Genomic DNA, 22,500 nt, shown 5'->3' with positions numbered 1-22,500 from the left:
AACATGTAAATTACAACACAATGCAACAACGTCCCCGATCAAGCGGTAAGAAATAATTAGTATTTTACTCAAACATATATTGTGCTTTGTCTACCACATGACCTTGAAAAGCGAGCTTTTAATAAGGCTTAATGATTGGAATATTTGGATGGTTTGCAAGATCTTCATTTCCTTTACGTAATGAGTTTTTTTTTCAGAAGGGTTTCGATGTAATAGGAATTAACCTTTAAATGCAAGGCAATGTCTATTTGATTATATATTAGCTTAAAATAGCATTGGAGGAAACGGTTAACTCGTAAATAATTAATATGAAAAAGACATCTGAAGCTAATTTGTGTAAACATAATTATGTAACATTGTGGACACTTATGTTTACGCGGCAAAGATATACATAGTAGCACAAAGTTCCATAAATCGATCAAACCTAAAACATTAAATTCCAATCCGATCTGCAGTTATGAGTGATGTTTTAACCATTCATTCATTTCCTGTGCGCGGATGTATCAATACTGGTCCCGAAGACCGCGTTGTATTGTGGAAGCATATTTCTGAAGTACAACTTTGAAGGAAAATAGTTTATATGAATTAGGTCACCGTGGCGTCGTTAATATTGTCTCCACCTAACGATCGGGAGTTCACAAACACCAAGTACCGGTTCTGGGCCCATGAACTGGAATCGAGAGAATATCGGCAGTCGAGCAAAAATTAATTTCTTTGTAATAATTTGCTCAAAGCATGTCCCTGTACCAGCATTGTCTGATATACTCACTCTATCAAATATTGTCTCAGAAAAAGGACATATTATGTTTTTGGGATATAAACAGAAATACATGTAGTTGCCTTCTCAATCATAATGTGTATTTGGCTGGTAAACATGAAAGGGTAATCAGAAACTATTGGTATTTAACACGGTAATTCTTATCAGCCTATATTTAACTATTTAAAAACTTTCATAATTATAATGTAAACTATTGGTACTGGTTTCCTCAATCATTAAATAAGCACTTATTCACTCAGACTTATACAACTGTCCACGTATAAGTGGCGTCTCTAATATATTCGATTATCCAATGTGTATGTCAAGCAATCTAAAAAATATTGGTACAGACACAATTACAAAACATCAAATGAATTTATAATTAAGTCCTGTAAAACAATTACTATACCATTTCATTTTAAATGGGCCGAGCTACAAAATCTGACATTTCAACTCTAAATCGAAAAGGTCGTGTAATAGCGTAACAATACAGTGGCCATTAGACCTGTTGTTTACAGAGACATATCTCAAGATAGTGTTAGAATCTTTCCATTTGTTATATGATATTTTGTATTGTTGATGATAAGGGGCTCTCTTTATCATTTTTTTTAATTGGCGTTAAATGACCATGTAATGTTGCATCTCATACACGTTAGATTGTTATAAGTAAGTTCAATGATATCAGCAAAAGTTAATTACCAGTTACAGTTTATTCTGGCGTATACTGATGCTGTGCGTCTATAAAGGTAATCTACGTAATGCTTTCTTCTATTTACTTCCTATGTTTAGGTATTTTATGTACTTTTTTATAGGGATAATACACGTTTTCGAGGGCATGATCACCTGTGGGCGCTCGAAAAATCCGTTCCTGCCCGAGTGCGCAGCAGAAATGACGAGGCTTTACCTTTGGATGGGCAGTTTGGGGTTTAAAATGTGTTTAAACAGTGGATTAATGCAAATTTGAAATGCAGCCGCGCAAAGAAAGTAAGAAATGAGGAATTATTTACGAATTGACTGGTCGTGACGGATAAATATGTCGTCAGAATAAGTAACTGTTTTCATAGATGTTTCTTTCGTACAGGTCTATCTTATTTCGTTCCCACTAAATCTTATAAAAAATAATACTACCAACATATTGTCACTGAAGTATTTCAAGCATACAGCAGGAACGTTGAAGGTACATAAACAATTACATGTACAGCATAGTCTTTTGAAAGTGTTGAGTAAATAACCTTAACTTAATTGACGTTACCAATAAAATAAAGATGTAGTCAAGAGAGTGGAGATGGTATGTTTTGAAAAGTGGATTGAAATATTCATTGCCTTTATCCCTGCATGCATGAGGAAACTGGTGCTTATTCAGTTCACTATTTATGTTTGGAAAGTCGTCGAAGGCTGGAGTTATTAACAAAGTTCATAATGACTTCATTGAATCCACTAAGGGAAGTAACTCCGCGTGGACCAGTTTATGGATATGAAAAACACATAACAGGGCTTGAACGGCACGTGAATCGCCTTGTTAATACACAATTTCTCCCGTTCAAGCCCTCCTTTTGCCAAGTTTCTGCACCCCGCCAGAAGGCATTATAGATTGAGTTTATGCAATAATAAATGTTGTTTAATAGTTTGCTGGTGTGTGAGTTTACCCAATCTGTACACAAGTTATAATTAATGCTAGTTTATATGACCTGATTTCCAAACATATTAACCTAGTTATAGGAATAATAAAACATTGGAAATACGTACGGCTGTGTTAGTGCCTGGACATCAATACTAGTATAGTTGTATACAGTTGTAAATACTACTGTTTATTGAAGTCGACATTTGTTATAACAATTTATTAATTAGTTGATTTTATTTTCCCTGATCATGTGTTTGTTTATTACCGCAAAAATAAAATAATGATATTTAAAGTGAATACATGCGGTTTAATTAGGATTGCATATTAACAACTATTGTAAATAAATTCCGCTGAAATAATTTCTTATGTTACGCAATCGAAAAGTAAGTTCTGTTCGGGTATATGTTTGATCAGTTAGTTAATACTTTTTAACAATAGTTGTTAAATTCTTAACCTCAAAATGCTAATACTTTAAAACACATTTTAGGGTCCACATCGTCTTCCTTATTCTATGCCTTAGCACTAGTTAACTTTCTGTTATGGTAATGATTAAAATTGTTGGCAAATACTCATACATAACAGTTCGGTATATGCGTTTTTATTTCACTAAAGGGTAAACATTGGCTTTAAGATTGCTGTTTTGAGAGCATTGCATTGCTACACACTTATATTATTCTTCACAAATCAGGAAATAATAATTACTGTACCTTGACACGTGGAACTAAAATGCACAGTAATGGATTGATGTTAGGCTAAACATTTTCCTGTAAGTAAAGCCTAATTCATTTCGAACGACACGCCATGTATATGCATATTTAAAAATGTTCCTTCCGGGTTTGATTTTTTACGATAATTTAACTTAAAAATAAACGGTGTAATGTCGCACATGTTTATACCCCTCTAATTATAACTATTAAGTTAAATGTAAAACCATTAATCAGAATCATGTTTTCTCTGTACATTAAAAAAATAAAAATTACCGTATACGGTTTAAAAACAAAATCGAAGGAGAAATTCTCACGTATAACTTCTATGTCACGGTTGATTCTTTGCTCGTAGTATTTGTAACTATTCAGATACTGTAGTGACTTAAATTATTTCTGGCTTAACAGGAGTTCATCGTGTAAAGAGGCCTGTCAGAATTATACTTGTTTAAATTAGGAGATTCCATTTAATGAAAGATAAGTGAAACCAAAAACACCCGCGTCAGGGAATAACTAGCTAATAAGTTGATCATTCCCATGGCGTGGTTAAATCGTCATTTTCCTTTTCTTGGTCTTCACAATAGTAATCACTACTCCCAAAGGAACGCTGACATAGAGTGCTTCTTGCCTAAAAGATATAATAACAATAGATTAAGCTCTTTACTTGGCTGGAACAAATTGGCAATATGGCAATATACAGTGGTCATTTACTGGCTTTGTTGACACAATGTCGGTTCCAAAGAGAGAAGTGCGTTACACGACTGATGTGAATAAAAACGCATAGAACAAAACGTTATGTATGAGTATAAGTTAACCTAAAAATCTGAGAAATGTACCTGGAAAATAAGTTGGTTTGCATTTTTTAGGCATGGCTCCTTTTTATGTTTTTTGGTATCTTCATACCCTCTGCTCAAAATCTAGAAGGGATGTCACCTTCTCAGGTGCTTGACATACTTTTAATTAGGTCAAAGGGTAGAGTTTTCAGTTGTTTAGGAGATGAAAACATCTCATTGTAATTTATAACCAAAATTAAAAAGTTCAAGGCAGTAACATTGTCTGAAAATTAAACTGATTGGATCTAATTAAAAATGTATCTATTATGGTATTAACTTATGTAGGACAAAAGTACTTTTTTTGTCAGAATAAACATAACAACTGGCATTGAAAATCAACAGAATAAAATATTATGTTCAAAAAATATTTTTTAAACAATGGAATAGTTTTTTTCTAATTTTTGTTAACTCAATAAACATATTTGTAAAGTAAAAAGAAAACATAAAAGGATCCATTATATATATATATAATGAAGTACAACTTACGCTTAAAAGACTGAAACTCATTTGTGTATTGGATCTAATTAAAAATGTATCTATTATGGTATTAACTTATGTAGGACAAAAGTACTTTTTTTGTCAGAATAAACATAACAACTGGCATTGAAAATCAACAGAATAAAATATTATGTTCAAAAAATATTTTTTAAACAATGGAATAGTTTTTTTCTAATTTTTGTTAACTCAATAAACATATTTGTAAAGTAAAAAGAAAACATAAAAGGATCCATTATATATATATATATAATGAAGTACAACTTACGCTTAAAAGACTGAAACTCATTTGTGTATTTCAGTATCATTTTACATTGTTTTTAAGTGTAGATTCTTCATCCTGTTTAAACTGCATATATCTTATACTGCTGATATAATCCCTGATGAATTACTAAATAAATCCGACATAGAGAAAAGTAAAGAACTTTTCTATCTGGAATTGCTACCTACATTTGGCATCCTAATGAAGTTCATTAAAGCCCAGAGAATAGGAGATTGGCTGTTTCATATTGAAGCCTTTTACGAGATGCTACCGTGGCTAATGGCTAATGGCTATGTCCGTTGGGGTCCTGTATATCTAGCAGACATAGAAGCATTAGAATATGCAGCACCTGAAGTGTTCAAAGAGTTTATTGAAGGTCACTTTGTAGTCAGGCTGAAGGAAGAAATATTCAAGACGTGACTGTAATTATGCTCAACTAACACATTACTATTACTAACAGAAACCTTTCCCTAAGATTAAGATATAAAACGTCCTTTTTGTTACGATTGTTACCATTTAGTTTTGTTCGTTTTTGTTTGTCATTGTGTTTTGGTTTTGATAGTAGGTCGATCTTCCTAGGGGTTTTTCCCAGGAATTCCCAATAATAATTACAAAAAATGGATAAACTTTCCTTTCTTTCATGGTAAATTAATTTGAGGTATCAAAATCCGATATAATGAAAGTAAATATGCGAGAAAATAATTGTGTTCGATAAAAAATATTAAAATTTTCGACAGCAAACGGACATTTTCGAGTTACAACGAAATCGCAAGAAATCTTACGAAATTGTACGGAAAATGCCGAGCCCATTACACGGTTTCTACCTTAAGAAAACTTGTTTTAAAAAGTTCTTTGAAATAAAGCACCACTTACCGTCGTGTATTAATCCATAGCAATTAAAATGTGAAACACCAAAAAGGTCCAGTTATCCTGCACCCTTAATTACCAAATGGGATTTTCTGTTCAAACATATAATAATATAGAACAACCATGCGACTTGTTCATTGTCAACATCACATGAACAAACCTTTGGTAAGTCCTTGAGGTTTGGATATTGGATTTTTATCAAGAATTTTGACAGAATAAGAAACAATATGAATATTCGTATCCCCGATTTTTAAATTAAGGTCTGTATGTCTTCGGGAATCGTAAAAAAACAAAATCGTTCTGTCCCTTTGCATCCATTTTCTGAAATAACCACCACATCGGATGCTAAATTGCGACATTTTACGCACATAACACGAGCGTTATGGTCGCAATGATTTCACACCTTGAAAATGAAAATCCAGACTTTCTTGCATATATGGTGCATGTTATTTGATGGACCAGATACCAAATGAAAACAAAAAGGGTGTTCTGTCCGTTATTTTTCTGAACAAGATGGAACAAAAATAGTGATGTGTATTTGTTTTAATATTTTATTTATTCTCATATTGAATAGGCAATTTAGCTTGATAGACAATTTATAAACAGACGAAAATGCAATGCAATATGTAAATCGCCTCAGTAACTGTACTGTTTGTAAAACATGTAAGTGGACGCCCTAAGAACAAATTAACAGTGTCATTTTGTTAGGTGCGTGAAGTTGGCACTGACATCGGCAATCGACATTCGAATATCGAGCTGGGACGAATGTCGAGCCAGTTCTGACATCGAACTTCGGCAAAAAAAACGAATATCGAGCTGGGAGGAATGTCGAGCCAGCTCTGACATCGACATTGGCAAAAGTCCCGAATATCGAGCTGGGGCGAATGTCGAGCCAGCTCTGACATCGACATTCGGCAAAACTCCCGAATATCGAGCTGGGACGAATGTCGAGCCGGCTCTTACATTGGCATTCGTAAGAAAACCCGAATATCGAGTGGGGCGAATGTCGAGCCAGGTCTGACATCGAAATTCGGCAAAATCCAGAATATCGAGCTGGGGCGTATTTTGAGCCGGCTTTGACATTGACATTCGGCAAAACACCCGAATATCGCGCTGGGGCGAATGTCGAGCCAGCTCTGACATCGGCATTCGGTAAATAACCCGAATATCGAGCTGGGGCGAATGTCGAGCCAGTTCTGACATCGAAATTCGGCAAAATCCCGAATATCGAGCTGGGGCGAATGTCGAGCCGGCTCTGACATCGACATTCGGCAAAACACCCGAATATCGAGCTGGGACGAATGTCGAGCCAGCTCTGACATCGGCATTCGGCGAAAAACCTGAATATCGAGCTGGGGCAAATGACGAGCCAGGTCTGACATCGACATACGGCAAAAGTCCCGAATATCGAACTGGGGCGAATGTCGAGCCAGCTGTGACATCGATATTCGGCAAAACTCGCGAATATTGAGCTGGGACGAATCTCGAGCCAGGTTTGGCATTTGGCAAAAAAAACGAATATCGAGCTGGGGCGAATGTCGAGCCAGGCCCCGTGTTCACAAAACAATTTTGCAATCGAAAATCGATTTTAACTGACATCGATTTTCATTTTTGCCTATCAACTACAATGGAAATCCATTTTCAATGACAAGCTAAATCGATTTTCGATTGCAAAAAATGTTTTGTGAACACGGGGCCAGGTCTGACGTCGGCAATCGGCAAAATCCCGAATATCGAGCTTTGGCGAATGTCCAGCCAGCTCTGACATCGACATTCGGCAAAATCCTGAATATCGAGCTGGGGCGAATTTCAAGCCGGCTCTGACATTGACATTCGGCAAAACACCCGAATATCGCGTTGGGGCGAATGTCGAGCCAGCTCTGACATCGACATTCGGCAAAACTCCCGAATATCGGGCTGGGACGAATGTTGAGCCAGCTCTGACATCGGCATTCGGTAAATAACCCGAATATCGAGCTGGGGCGAATGTCGAGCCAGTTCTGACATTGAAATTAGGCAAAATCCCGAATATCGCGCTGGGGCGAATGTCGAGCCGGCTATGACATCGACATTCGGCAAAACTCCCGAATATCGAGCTGGGACGAATGTCGAGCCAGCTCTGACATCGGCATTCGGTGAAACACCTTAATATCGAGCTGGGGCGAATGACGAGCCAGGTCTGACATCGACATTCGGCAAAAGTCCCGAATATCGAACTGGGGCGACATCGACATTCGGCAAAACTCGCAAAACTCGCGAATATCGAGCTGGGACGAATGTCGAGCCAGGTTTGACATTGGCATTTGGCAAAAAAAAAACGAATATCGAGCTGGGGCGAATGTCGAGCCAGGTCTGACGTCGGCAATCGGCAAAATCCCGAATATCGAGCTGGGGCGAATGTCTAGCCAGCTCTGACATCGACATTCGGCAAAAGTTCCGAATATCGAGCTGGGACGAATGTCGAGCCAGCTCTGACATCGACATTCGGCAAAAGTCCCGAATATCGAGCTAGGGCGAATGTCCAGCCAGCTCAGACATCGACATTCGGCAAAACTCGCGAATATCGAGCCGGGACGAATGTCGAGCCAGCTCTTACATCGGCATTCGGTTAAAAAACGAATATCGAGCTGGGGCGAATGTCGAGCCAGGTCTGACATCAAAATTCGGCAAAATCCCGAATAGCGAGCTGGGACGAATGTCGAGCCAGCTCTGACATCGACATTCGGCAATACTCGCGAATATCGAGCTGGGCTGAATGTCGAGCAAGCCAGCTCTCGATTTTTTTGACGAATATCGATGTCAGAGCTGGCTCTTCATTCGTCCCAGCTCGATATTTGAATGTCGATTGCCGATGTCAGTGCCAACTTCACGCACCTCATTTAGTTCATGTATTACAAAGAATAAAACAACAATATGATGCCGGGAGAATAAGGTATTATAAAAAATAATAATATTTCGCCAACATTTATTAAAATGTGTATCTCGTTATCATCAGTATCTGAAATGTATGGTTTAACAGTCGCTTGTTTAATTCCTAAATTATATTGTTTCGCGTATCATTTTGAAAATTGTATCATTTAAGCGTGATGTACAAATGATGTTCATCAAGTAAATCATGAATACCTTAGTTTTATTATTTGATATTCGATCATTTGAAATATAACTTAAAAAGCATAATGTAGCTATAGTTGTTGATAATAACACAAATTAAGTGAGCAAGTTCCGCCTCTTCGTTTTGCTTCCCTAAACTTGCATGCTGCCAAATATTATTAAATTCTATGATATGCATGAGATGTAGAATAGTTATACCAAAATGGGCGAGTTACTGACTGAACACGTCCCTTTACAAGGAAAAAAATGTAAACTGTTTAATATCATATGTTAATGCGGTATATTGAAAGTATGTGTAGCGTTATATGCATTCTTCTAATTGAGTACAACGGCTATGAAAACAAAATATATCATATATAAATAGAAGAAATTTTAGATGTACGTGATGCGGCTTTTGAAGATGACACGCATGAAAATGAGGTGATTGTCATTACGAAAGTAGCAATGATATAGCACACACACACGATGAAATTTGGTATATTTTCTTGCATTTACGTTTTTGGCAATGATACTGTTTTCGTTGTTGTTATTGTTACCCCTTGTAATAACATTTATGATGTTAAAGTGGATGTTGACAATTATGGTGATAATGCTGATACTCAGTATGATATTTACGGCAACGCGTTTGGGATAAAAACTGAAATATTGTTTAGATGGATTGCATAAGAACGATATTTAAATGTTAATATAAACCATGTACAACTTTTGGTGGTTCTCTTCTCAAGTCTTAGTAAATAGCGCTTTATGTAAGACGATACATTAGTCCAATATGTGCACAGTGCCGTAAGAAAGATAATGAAAAAATAGTGTTGTAACAATCTAATAATGAAATACAATGAAAGTTTGTTTTCATTCCGAATGGAATCATTGCACCTGAACGTTGATTATCGTGATCAATATCGCCATTTACCTTGAACAGTAGCTTTTTGATGGGATTGCAAATGAGTGACAATTTATCTTTAAAATATTTTTCCGGTAATCGTCTGTATATGCTACCTGCATGTATGTACGGCACGTGATATCGCAAATCTGTATGTAAGAGATAAAACACTAAAATGATGGTTTTCTGAATATAACCTTTGTCAAATATATCACTATTATATAAATATGACCTAAACTCAAAGACTGGACCTTTTCCTTAAAGCCATTCTTTGTATTTTTAATCAACTGCTGTTACATACAGTGATATGGCAAATTATTGTTCTACTATCTGACACAACGTATGCAATGGCTGATTAAATGATGAGCATTCACTCGCGTGGTTTTGAAAAAAAACAGTGTGTTCCTTATGCAATAGGACAGCTTTTTTAGTCGTAAAACAAAACTTTGACGAATGCTTTGGTTATTTTAGCAAAACATATACGAAATATCTTCGTCACAATCGACTCGGTGCGCTAATTTGTCTTTGCTGCATTTTATGAAATTAGTTTACAATGTATATTTTTTCTTGCCTATTTTGTGTTATTTGTAACATATTTTTATCAATATATTACAATTTAACACATATGAAAATCGTATAATCTCGCTTTAAATGTTGAGTACTTACGTGAGTTTGTCTTTGATGACGTTGCATCCAAATCTTGTCAGAGTATGATCATTATTAGCCGTGTACCGAGGAACTCTTAATAAATGTAATCTACTTTGAGAACTTATGCATTTGAAATTAAAGTGATATTATGGGCATTTTTCACTGTTAAATTGAGCTTAAAAGAATTAACCAATTATCTGCAACTCATCTTGCTTCCAGTTGTTTATAAAATATATTTATTTATTTATTATATTCGATATTTTACATGACTGGTGAGTCCCCTAAGCCGAAATGATCCGTAAAACAAAATAGTGTCTTTGTGTCGTATAAACGAATCTGCACTAAAACCAAATTTAGATTCACATCGTCAGTTGTCAAAACGAAAGTACGGTTAATATTCAAATACATTATCTTTCTCTTTCCGAGATATTGTTTTGATATGTTGATGCTGCATTAATAAATATAAGTGTATATGAAGTGAAAACACCAAAAATAAACAACGGTTGCGATAGACACCTATCAACTGATAGATGCCCATAATATCACTTTAACTTGGTCAAACGGGTTCTAGATACACGTCCAAAACATAAGGGTTTAGATAAGAACATGCGGAAAGTAAAATTCAAGTGTAAACATCTGATGACATGCTTTTTCAAAATGATTGTATGTGTTCGTACAATCAGATAAAGACCATATCCAATGAAAACAAATGTTTAACCATAAAAAGCGCCGTGAGCCTCTCCAAACACAAGTTAACGTGTGCAAGATTATATCGAATTTTTCAAATGTTTGCCTTCGATGTGGTGTCCAGGAAGTTTTTAAATAAATTGTGGCTCAACTTTATCTGCTCTAATCTTCCTTGGTTGTAGCGGGCAAACGGCACATCGGCCCGTGCCATACATTGAGTGTCAGTGCCTTGGATTTTTATATGACGGTTATTCATTTGATAATCATATATTGGCTTTAGTTATCATGTTTATATAAAATTTAAAACACAAACAAAAACACTATCAACAAAGAAATTTAAATCCGCTGTTAGATTTCAAATTTACTCTGCACGTAAGCTCGTTAAACCTTTCAAATTAGTGATATTACATAATAATCTGCAATGGGCGCATGTTAATTAAATAAATGTTTTATCCCACATTTTTCGTATTAGCCATGCCGGAAAAGTTAGTTTTGGGTGCTGTGTATCTGATGACAGTAGTCGTTCTGGTACAAGGTATGTAATTACTCTTTTAGTATTTGGTATTTGTTTTTAATTGTTCATGTTTGTAGAATAAAGTTATATGCAAAGCTAACTATATGGCCACTTCCACCCCAACACCATATTTTAACTGATGAAGACATATTTTCGATAAAAATATATCATTGCGGACATGCTTTCGTCAATGTTAAAACTTATTTGAAAGTAATATGTACATTTTAAGAATTTTGAACATCTAATTACTTAAACGAAATTTGCCACTGTACTCAAACTGGTGTCTAAATGAGTGGCATATGACAACTGCAAATTAGAAGCAACGTTCGTGTCTATTGCATACATATCTATATCCGCGAAACTTCAATTACTTCAATTTGCAAAATTAATATAAAATCCGCATAAACCACAATCGCAGTAGTAGGTAGCTCTGTTCGAGTTTCTACTTGATGAAAATATGTATGTTTTTTTACTACTTTCAGATAAGAGTATACAATTTTACGTTAGTTGCTGTGACTGTTTTTGTATTTGTTTGTGTTACTCAGGTCGGACATGCTCAGAGTTTACTGACGAGCCAGTATGTCGCAAAGTTGTTGGTATAGTTTGCAACGGAACCATGGCGAGTTTTGGCGCCAACAGATGCCCGTTTATGTGTAACACATGTGACTTAATTGCTGCAGCAACTCTAGCCGTTGTTCGGCAAACTGAAGGTTAAATATTTAAGTAATTTTGGATTGTCATCACAAAAATCGCATGCACAAGACACATTGACACTTATGAAGTATTGATACTACAAGTAAACCTTGTCTAATCGTGCTTTAATGCGATTAATCATTCTGTTTCGGTGTATTCAAACGTTTAAAGCAGCTGAAAGTCGATCAATTGGAATCATCTCAATATATGAATACATTGTTATTTCTATAATCCAAATATGAGTTAATGTTCATTGTTAAGAAGCGCTTATTTCTGTTACTGCAAAACTGTATTGCTCAGCTGCGGAGAACTTGTCTTCATGTAGAGCACGATATAATTGAAGACGCCAACTTTCAACGCATAAATGACTCGTTCACGGCAATTTACAGATGGTCAACCATTTAAGTAATTGGAGGATAAAGATAATGAAACATGAAGCCTATACGATACTGACTATGATGAAGAAAGTAATTATGATTATAATAATTCTCAGTAGGACGACGAAGTTAAAAAGGCCATCAACATTTGAGGTTACATCTTTGTGTAACAAATATTCATAAGATATTCTAATAATATTCTTGCAATTTGATTAAATGAATATATATACTAAATTACACTATCCTGTTAACAATCTTACATATATATAAGCCGCTAATTTGCAAAAATTTTGAAAAATCGGTCATAAAGTTAATGTGCAGATAATTTATAAAAAAAGGGAATCTAGGCTGCGACGAATTTGTTTGCAGAATTATGACCCTTTGCCTGCTTTCGAATACATAATATGTAGTCCAAACATGTTTTGTTTTGAAATCATCTTTAAATACTGGAAGAATCTCACAACAAATTTCACGCGTAAACGTCCTTTATGTGCAGATAATTTTAAAGAAATAAATTCCTATTTTAATAATGTTTCATCGTTCTGTCTTATAGGTAAAAAAGATAGTTTGACTTCAACCAGATTCTGCTGCATTTTTGCCCTTTTATTGTTGTCTTTTGTAGAGTATAAAATGGATTTGTGTGTGTATAAAGATGTGTTGATAAGGAAAAAGTGCATGCGACACATTTCAAGCGTTATTTTGGTTTACAATTTTCTAGCGGTAATTAAGTTTAATGATACAATCTTCACGACATCGAGTATTGATCACATTTTTCCGAATCGATTATTAAATTGACCGTCGTTCACAAATGCATTGTATGCCGGTAGGTTTAACATTTGCTATCACCTTTTGCGAAACATTGATATTTCGGTGCAGCTGTCTAACACAGCAAATGGAGGGTATGAAAAATGTCGCGCTTATAGATCCAAATGAATAAGTACGTGCATTTCGTTCGTTAATGTTAGCGAATACGAACAAAACTAAGGCTTCAAATATTTTTCGAGACATAAAATATAAAACCGATTGGAAATCATACCTTTCTCTTGACCTATCTCACCCAACATTCAACTTAAACGGTTTGTTTATGGTCTTATAACAAAGCGCGTCAGCTTCACATAGGTGTTATGTATATTAAAAAGTTTTGATGCGGGATTCTGTACTTAACACCTATTTTTTACTTAAACACGTTAAGATATTTGATACACTCAACTATTTTATTAAATGTGTATAGTCAATAGACTCGTATAGCGGCTCGTTTAATATGGTAAGAAAGCTATGAATCCGTCCAGATACATCATTGCTGTGTGCAGAGCGCTGTTAAATAATTTTATATTATATAGGCATGATGTCTTAAAAACGAAGCCGCTGTCACGTTTCCAAATAGTTTTAAGACGACACACATTTAATCAGATCATGAAATCAATCCCGTTATATATGCACGTTTGTTTCCCAATTGCTGCCGAACTGCAAACTTTGATTACCGTTTTATTCTATGTTTTTTCTTTCAGTTGGCCAGATATGCTACGATGGCGACCCGGAATGTTCACACCTCGGTCCCAACGTCTGTAAGCCTCCACTCGAGCCGTTTGGACGCGCGTTCTGTCAAAGATACTGTAACTTCTGCACAGTAGCAACCAAACCCACAACCACGAGCACCTTTCAACAGGCGACAACTATACGCAGCTCAACAGCATCTGCTTTCGGAATACAGCAGACGACAATTCCAGGCCAGCCAAGTACAGGTAAGTTGTCTAAAAAATTTAATAAATTGAACATAATGCTAAGACTATTTGTTAGGAATACAAAAATGATTGTAGTGAAACGAAGAAACTGTTATACTTACAGTACAGTCCACGCTTTTTTCCCAATTTCCCTCGCTACTCCGCGGGCACGCTTATGAAGGGAGACGAAGAGAGATAAAGAATGTCCCGCGATATGAGGAGTTTGCATGATTGGGAACTCCGAGGTTAACGATCGGCAAATTGATAAGCCGACGCGGCAGCCCTCGGCGTTGGCAACGCAGAAGAAACTCTGTGTTTAACGAGATAACGATCAATTAATCTTTGTTTGACTTTCTGATTTTCAAATAAAATTACATTTATTACAAGTATATAAATATAATTATATATATATATATATATATATATATATATATATATATATATAATTTTAAGACGTGCACAACATGTGTATTGTTCAGCGTCCAATCGGAAACGAAAATGCGTATAAGGGCGGGGTTAACTGGCGATCATTATTTTTAATTGACGTCAGTCTTGAAGTTAGTGTTTATTGCATATTAATTTAAAAGGAATCAGTTTTAACATTTTCGAAATAGCCATCGGTAATTAAACAGTGCATGAAAAACGGTAAGGGGCATCCTCATCACACCTTTTTACCGTAAACAATTACTTATCCAAAAATGGTTCCTTATGAGAAGTCATTCAAGTTAAATGCAAATGGTGAGAAATTAATTACTTATGGCAAGTAAGTTGTGAAAACATTACCCGTTACAAATTTTATTCGGTAACAATTTAATTTCAGTACAAGTATATTTCACCATGTCCATTTATAAAACTGAATTACACAATTTGTCTACAGCTACGTGATTATATTAGTTAGTCCCTTTGTATGGATATGCTCCGTTCACTATGTCATGATACATGATGCAAAATAATAAGGGCGCGAAAGTGTTGCTGACAGAGAAGTTCTACGCATGGAAAGCATACGTGTTAAATCAGGCCATGTGTCGTAACTAAATATAGACGTTCAACTCAATACTTGTAGTATTTTAGAATTAAAAAAAACCATCGGAATCAATGCACACGATGAAAAAGTATTGCCCATCAAAACAATAAAAAAAACTATGTAAATTTACGAATACTAAATTTAATTGAAGTCACTCATTGATTGGTCGTTATAACCAAATATGAACAGTGCTCGATGCTCGCACATCGTGTCACCTGATTTACGCATGCAACATGGGAATTATCACATCCAAAAAAATCACTTTGCATGTATGCGCTTGCGTAAAATGGCGGACTTTGTATTTATAAAATTCTAAAACACATTAGCGTCAATACTGGTCATATTTTGGTTTTGAACATTGAAATCGCAATTATACTGGTTTATAGGGTAATGGATAGAGTCGGAACGTGTATGTATCCAGCTTATTCATTCATATTGTAGACGTACCTGTGAATTAAAACATATATTATTTTTTATACAATTATCTTTATTTGCCACAGTATTTAAGCAATTTTTAATTACAATGTTTTTATTTTTATTGGCATGCACAGTAGCACACTGCTACCGCGGTTTTTCGCGGCGTTGTCCTGCAGGGTCCGGTTTAATGAAAAACTACAAACCCGACTCTAGTCGGTTGACTGTGTGGTCGACCGACGCCAACTGACCACTCGTCGCGTTCAAGGAGCAAGTTGTCGCGACTGTGGTCGAACGACGGCGTGGTCAGTCGACTGCGGTCGTGGTAGTCGCCAATTTTAGGAAAATTACCACTTCCGCCATCAACATCCGACGGCAAAAATACACGCGAAAAATGGAAAACGAAGACTGCAACATTCAAGTCAGTGCCATTCGGGGTCCAACAAAGAGATAGATATCCTTTTAGAGCTTGTTATCGAGAACAAGACCCTGCTGGACGGAAAGCACGGGCCATTGGTGACCGAGGCAAACAAGCGGAACAGTGCCAGGATATTGTGGCAGCCATAAACGCGTGTGGGTGGCGTTGAGGACAGCAGTCACATGTAAAAAGCTACGGGGCATAAAGAGAAATGCACTAGACTGACCACTCGTCGCGTTAAAGGTACCAGAAGGAGACTCCTAGACAGTCTGACACGTTGCCAAGACCGCCTTGACACCTGCAGGAGACTCCCAGACAGTCTGACACGGTACCAAGACCGCCTTGACACCTGAAGGAGACTCCCAGACAGTTTGACACGGTACCAAGACCACCTTGACGACACCTGCAGTAGACTCCCAGACAGTCTGCGACGGTGCAAGACAGTCTTCTAGACCGGCGGAGCACCAGCAGGAGACGCCCAGCCAGCCCGCGAAGGTGCTAAGACCGTCTGAGTACCAGCACTAGACTTCCATACAGTCTGCGAAAGTGCCAGACAGTCTCTCAGACAGGCGGGGCACCTGCAGGAGACTCCCAGACAGTCTGCGACGATGCCAAGACAGTCTCCAAGACCGGCGAGGCACCTGCAAGTGACTCTTATACAGTTTGCGACGGTACGAAGACCATCTGGGCACCTTCAGAAGACCCCGAGACAATCTGCGACGGTGCCAGAAAGTCTACCAAACCGGCGATGCACCTGGAGGAGACTCCTAGACGATCTGCGACAGTGCCAAAACCGTCTTGGCAGCTGCAGAAGTATCCCAGACAGTCTGCAACGATATTATGACCGTCTGGGAACCTGCAGGAGACTGCCAGACAGTCTGCAACGATATCATGACCGTCTGGGCACCTGGAGGAGACTCCCATGCAGTCTTTTAAACCAGCAGGGCAGGGCAGGAGACTCTGAGACAGTGTGCGACGGTGCCAAGACCGTATCGGCACCAGCAGTAAACTTTCAAAAGACTTTGACAGTCTATTGCACGTGCTCAGACGTACATGGCAACATCACGGACATTCTGGGAGTCACCTGCAGCTGCCCAGACGGTCTTGGCACCGTCGCAAACCGTCTTGAAGTCCCTGGAGGTGCCCCACCGATCTGGGAGACTGTCTGTGAGTCTCCTGCTGGTTCCCAGACAGTATTGGCATCGTCGCAGACTGTCTGAGAGTCTCTTGCAGGTGTCCCGACGGTCTGGGAGAATTTCTTACATCATCTTGGAGTCATTCAGGTGCCCAGACGGTCTTGGCACCGTCTCAAACTGTCTGGGAGTCTCCTGCTTGTGCCCCGACGGTCTTGTATATTGTGTGGCACCGTGTGCGAGTCTCCTGCCGGTTCCCCGACGGTCTGGGAGACCATCTCGCGCCGTCTGGGAGTCTACTGCAGGTACCAAGAGGTATTGGCATCGTCAAAGTCTGTCTTATAGTCCCTTGCAGGTGCCCCGGAGGCCTGAGAGACTGTCTCGCACAGTCTGGGATTCTCCTGCAGGTGCCCAGACGACCTTAGCACCATCGCACACTGTCTTGGATTCTCCTGCAGGTGCCCAGCTGGTCTGGGAGACCGTCTGAAACCGTCGCAGACTGTCAAGGATTGCCCAACAGTTGCCCAGACGATCTTGGTACCATCGCATATTGTCTGGGAGTCTCCTGGAACGGGTTTTGGGTGCCGACAAAGCGTCAAGCGACGAGCAGTTGTGGAGTGATGGGTGGACTGCGATCGCTCGACAATATGTCGAACAACGCGCGGTCGACTGACGATCGTCGCTCTCTATTAAACGACGATTATTCGCTGGTACAACCATAGTCGCCCGACCATGGTCGCTCTCATTTAACCGGACCCTGATAAGAACGGAAATTGTATGCATTTACCGACTAGGCTTAAGTAATACACGCCGCGGGTATTAGCTAACTCTGCGGAACGCCGAGCGTTTTAGCGAGTACACATCGCCTTCCCCACCACTGAAGCACTCGCTAGAGTTTTTTTGGGAAAACGCGTGGACTGTACTGTAATGACATCTGTAGTGCTATTTCTTAATGCTTAATTATTTCTTAATACGTTTATAAAAACATTAACAGAAGAGTATTGCGCGGAGAAGATAGACGACACCATATGCAGAGAACTTGGCCAAGTGATATGTACAGACTACACGGTGTTCGCAAAGGTCAAATGCCGCTTCATGTGCGAGTACTGCAAGTACCACCGTGGAGAAGTCCCGAGCACAACGCCGAGAACGCCTATCACGTCAGGGGGTACGCCGGTATCATATAGAGCCCATGATGGATTTTACATTTTTAAAAGCTAAAATTCGGTGGTTTCAATTTTTGATATACCTAAAAAAAAATATTAAGTACATGCACATAGTTTAAAGGTTAACCAATTATATTTTCATGTCCTATAAACAAAGTCTTTAAATTACCACATTAAGTACATAGGTTCACAGCAAACCAATTTTAAACTTAAATTTTCAAACAGCAGTTCAACTATGCTATAATGATCACTTTCAGTTGGCCAAATATGCTACGATGACGATCCGGAATGTTCCGACATCGGTCCGAGCGTCTGTGTGTCTCCACTGGACGTGTTTGGACGCGAACACTGTGCTAGATTTTGCAAGTTCTGCACAGTAGCAACCCTACCCACAGGCGCGAGCACCTTGCAACCGACGACAACTAAACGCAGCCCACCGGCGTCTACTTCTGGAATACAGCAGACGACTATTGCATACCAGCCAAGTACAGGTAAGATGTCCAAACAATTTACATAAACTGAACATAATGCTAAGACTATTTGTCAGGAATTTCATAAATGATTTTGACATGTGTAAACGCTGTTCAGGATAGATGACCATGTATATTCATAGCATGTTAAGCATGACAAGTGTTTACATTTCAAGAAAATTTTGCATTGGATAATTAAACCACAATGCATGGACCTTTCTGTGCAGGCGGCGTTTGCGTAAATGATCCGGATGCAAACTGTGAGAAGCTCGGTCGGCAGATCTGCGAGGGTGCTTTGCTGGACTTCGGTAGATTAAAGTGTCCCCAGTATTGCGAGATGTGCTGGAACTCAAATGTCCCCAGGAGTACCGAACGTACCACCGTTGTTGTGCCTACGCTGTTACCAACTGGAGGTATATTACCTTGTACGAATTGTATTATAACTAGTATAAAGCTGTTGAAATACTAATATTTTAGTTTTGTAGATATTTAACGATTTTAATATAACTTCACTAACAATTAACTTACCTACAAATGTGTGTTATTGCTTATTTTAGAGAAAACAATTATGACTTTTGTTTGTTGCGATAGAGCCTGGACCCAACTTTTTCAATGATTGCAACACGACGGCTGAGCTGGTGTTTGTACTGGACTCTTCTAGCAGTGTGGGAGAGAATAACTTCCAGATAATGAGAGAATTCACTCAAAACGTCACGTTGCGACTGAAACAGGAATACAACAGCATGAACATTACAGTGATCACCTACAGCAATAAAGCCAGGGTAAACACCACACATGAACGTACTACGAAGAATACTGTACTATCATTAAAAATGCTTTCGAACGAAAGGTTATTTTTTAATCATTTTAAACCACATCACACGATAAACGCTTTGTTTGTTAGCATAGTCAGTTAGTAACGAAACCAATATAGAAAGGTGATAAGCGTTTGGGCTCATGTGTTGCCAGTTGTGTCACATTGAAAATCTACATTTGACCACAAAGTCTTGGAACATATGTCCTTACATGTACATAGATCGGTGACAGTCGTGTTTTTTGTTTCCTCATTTATGTGTTGAATGTTATGTCTGAAGGTATTTTAATTATAACTGAACATTTCAGGTTGCATTGAAATTGTCGGAGTCAACAGACATAGCTACGATGCTTGCCCTCGAGGCCAACATTACATACAACCACGGAGGCACAAACACACACACAGCCCTCGACCTTATGATGCAACAATTCAGCCGTGATGTCAACAACCCTAAAGTCAGCATTGTCATAACTGACGGCACGTCGTTCGAGCCCGATAAAACCGCTCAGTCGGCACACAACGCTAAAATGAACGGCATTGTGATGTTCGTAGTTGGAATCGGGGATGATATCGATCCGCACGAATTAACGTCTATAAGCAGCAAACCAGATTCCAACTATCTTTTCAAAGTTACAGATTTCACCAATCTATTGAAACTTTCTGATCAATTCCAAGCCAAAAATTGCACCCGGGGGTACTAATTGGATTCCGGGTCATATTTGCATACCTAATAAAGCCAGAATATAGAAATTCGCAACTATTTTCGAAGTGAATGCAATAAATCCTACTCGTATTTCTGGAATATCGTTTAGTCTTTTAGTCAAACATGATACAAATTAACCCACTGTGAAAAATGATACCACTTTTTCACTTCGTACCTTCTTGAAAGAGAAAAGCACATTATTATATACCTATATTAAAGGCTACTTTGATGTAAGGCACATGCTTATTAACTACGCATGCAGATGATATATGTATGACATAATTTCAAATGTCAATGCTTTAAAGAGTGTTTTAAAACAGTGGCGAAGTATTTATTCAATGATTCTTAAAGAGATGAAATCGAAATTTAGTTAAAATTGCTTTATTGCTTTCAACATGCATGGATTAACCTTTGACTTGTAAGTTGCCGTAAATCCAAATAACAAACAGTATTTATGGTTTTATATACACTGCTACGTCATAGATACGCAGAAATAAATTGGTTCACAATACTGTGCGTTTTTTGTTAATAGTTTTCAATATCGTGTAATTGTAAGGCGCATATTGCCTCATTTAGTCATTATCTGCGTTGTATGTGAACGATATAATAATATGTGGAACATTACACCATTCCAAGCATGATGAAATTCGATAGCTTTATACAAAGAATTCATGTCATCATCTGCTAGTCTTGTATCATGAAAATGATCAATTAGCACTTTGGAAAAAGTTTAAAGCATGATGGATTCACATCGCTAGCCGTTGTTTCTTAGTAACAGGGAACATTTGTAAATGAAACGCGTCATATACCCTTCGACATCCATATAATTTTATGAGTAGCCATATTTTACGTTTATGCCGCCACGAAACTGTGCGTGACTTTAGACGGACGGGGTTTAAAACTTGTTTAAAGTATATACATGGGTATTTTAGATCAATAACTTAACTGTTATTATTAACAAGTGGCCTAACACTAATAGTATTGCAAGTTCATGAAAAAATGGCTAATATTATTTACATATGTAGTGTAATTTACATAATTATTATTGACTTGTTTTTAATGTCTGTCGGATACATATAATGCTTCCGAGCGTTTTATATTGCAATCTTGAATGAACAATACATATTTTTAAATAAGTATCTTATCAGTCAGCATATCAGTCAGCATACATGCTAGCCTCTCGCTCTACAGAATGTTAGTTATGTTTGGTTTAATCTTTGATACACAGTTATAAAAAGATAATCTTAAACCAAGGTAGAATGCACATTCAAATAAGAAATGGTATTTTGTTTCGACCTGATTGGGTTCTTTACACAGTAGGCATAGTCTGTCTTAGATCTTCTAAGTTTCTAAACCGCGCGGTTTTAATCCGCAGCGGCAAGGTGCCTGTTCTTATTTGAGCAATGTAAGATCTCAAGTGCTTTGGTAGTTGCATAGACACATAATTTCCACATCCGAGTTCGTGTTTAATTTGCCGGTAAGTCCTGCGCCTTGTTTGGGGTACGATATCTTGTTACCATTTGTCAGCATGAATACGTATAAATGTGTCTTTGACATGGCACAAAAAATTGTCAAGCGACAGGTTACTCATGGATTTCTTCGTATACAGATCACGTAAATTTAATTATTCAACAAAACGTTTCGCGTCCGAACACCATCCATCGCTGGGTGCGTAATCCCAAAAATGTTATTTATAATTCTGTCATCTGGCATTTTGACGAGACGGTCCAAAAGGCGGAGCATGTTCAGGTGATGTCGCAGAAATGTGCTCGTCAAACAGTCAAAGTAAATCGATTTGCTTGTAACACTTCCACCGTGGCACACCTTATAATGGTCCCCGCGTTTCAAATTGTGCTGTGATAGCATTTTTATGTACATTCATAATGAATAAATCTTTGCAGAATCACACTTCAGTTGCCATGTTTTTTTAATAATGCTAAATATGTTGACACTACATATGAAACCTACTCACCCAGTAGAATTATCCTTGAATTTTCAGAATATCCGATCTTTATCACCACCTTGGAAGTGGCTTTGGCTCATTTATTCATGCATAGTAAAACGGAGATGGCGCCCGCCCGTGATTAACGGCCGTGTTCATGAAATCAACGTTACTGAGTAGCATTTGCCGATGTTTATAATTCTCAAATCCTAGTTAACTTATGCTTGATACAACAAACTACTACAA

The 22,500-nt window shown here is 37.8% G+C and overlaps 2 protein-coding genes across 4 annotated transcripts in view; one reads left to right on the top strand and one right to left on the bottom strand.

The window, feature by feature from the left end:
- LOC127834901 (uncharacterized) overlaps positions 1-22,500 on the bottom strand; it is a 173,385-nt gene that overhangs the window by 63,609 nt on the left and 87,276 nt on the right. The window lies entirely within an intron of this gene.
- Positions 11,015-20,823, top strand: LOC127834891 (uncharacterized). Of its 3 annotated transcripts, none has more exons than XM_052361008.1 (9): positions 11,015-11,085; positions 11,338-11,400; positions 11,925-12,089; positions 13,958-14,191; positions 18,154-18,327; positions 18,583-18,816; positions 19,023-19,208; positions 19,387-19,577; positions 19,918-20,823. In XM_052361008.1, the coding sequence occupies exons 2-9, from the start codon at positions 11,340-11,342 to the stop codon at positions 20,308-20,310; spliced, it is 1,638 nt and encodes a 545-aa protein (XP_052216968.1). In that variant the 5' UTR covers positions 11,015-11,085; positions 11,338-11,339; the 3' UTR covers positions 20,311-20,823. The 3 variants fall into 3 exon arrangements, with proteins under 3 accessions (XP_052216968.1, XP_052216967.1, XP_052216966.1); XM_052361007.1 differs by having other exon boundaries at positions 11,025-11,112; XM_052361006.1 differs by having other exon boundaries at positions 11,039-11,400.

The sequence above is a fragment of the Dreissena polymorpha genome, chromosome 6 (assembly GCF_020536995.1).
Source record: "Dreissena polymorpha isolate Duluth1 chromosome 6, UMN_Dpol_1.0, whole genome shotgun sequence".
In the NCBI taxonomy this organism is placed as follows: Eukaryota; Metazoa; Mollusca; class Bivalvia; order Myida; family Dreissenidae; genus Dreissena; species Dreissena polymorpha.
This window is presented reverse-complemented; position numbering and strand designations above follow the sequence as displayed.

What these genes read in the sequence shown, in the direction of transcription:
- LOC127834891 (XM_052361006.1), top strand. Translation starts at nt 11,310, where the DNA reads ATGTTTTATCCCACATTTTTCGTATTAGCCATGCCGGAAAAGTTAGTT. An exon ending in CGTTGTTCGGCAAACTGAAG is followed by an intron (nt 12,090 to 13,957) that starts GTTAAATATTTA and finishes TTTTTCTTTCAG; the next exon opens with TTGGCCAGATATGCTACGAT. An exon ending in TCCAGGCCAGCCAAGTACAG is followed by an intron (nt 14,192 to 18,153) that starts GTAAGTTGTCTA and finishes AAACATTAACAG; the next exon opens with AAGAGTATTGCGCGGAGAAG.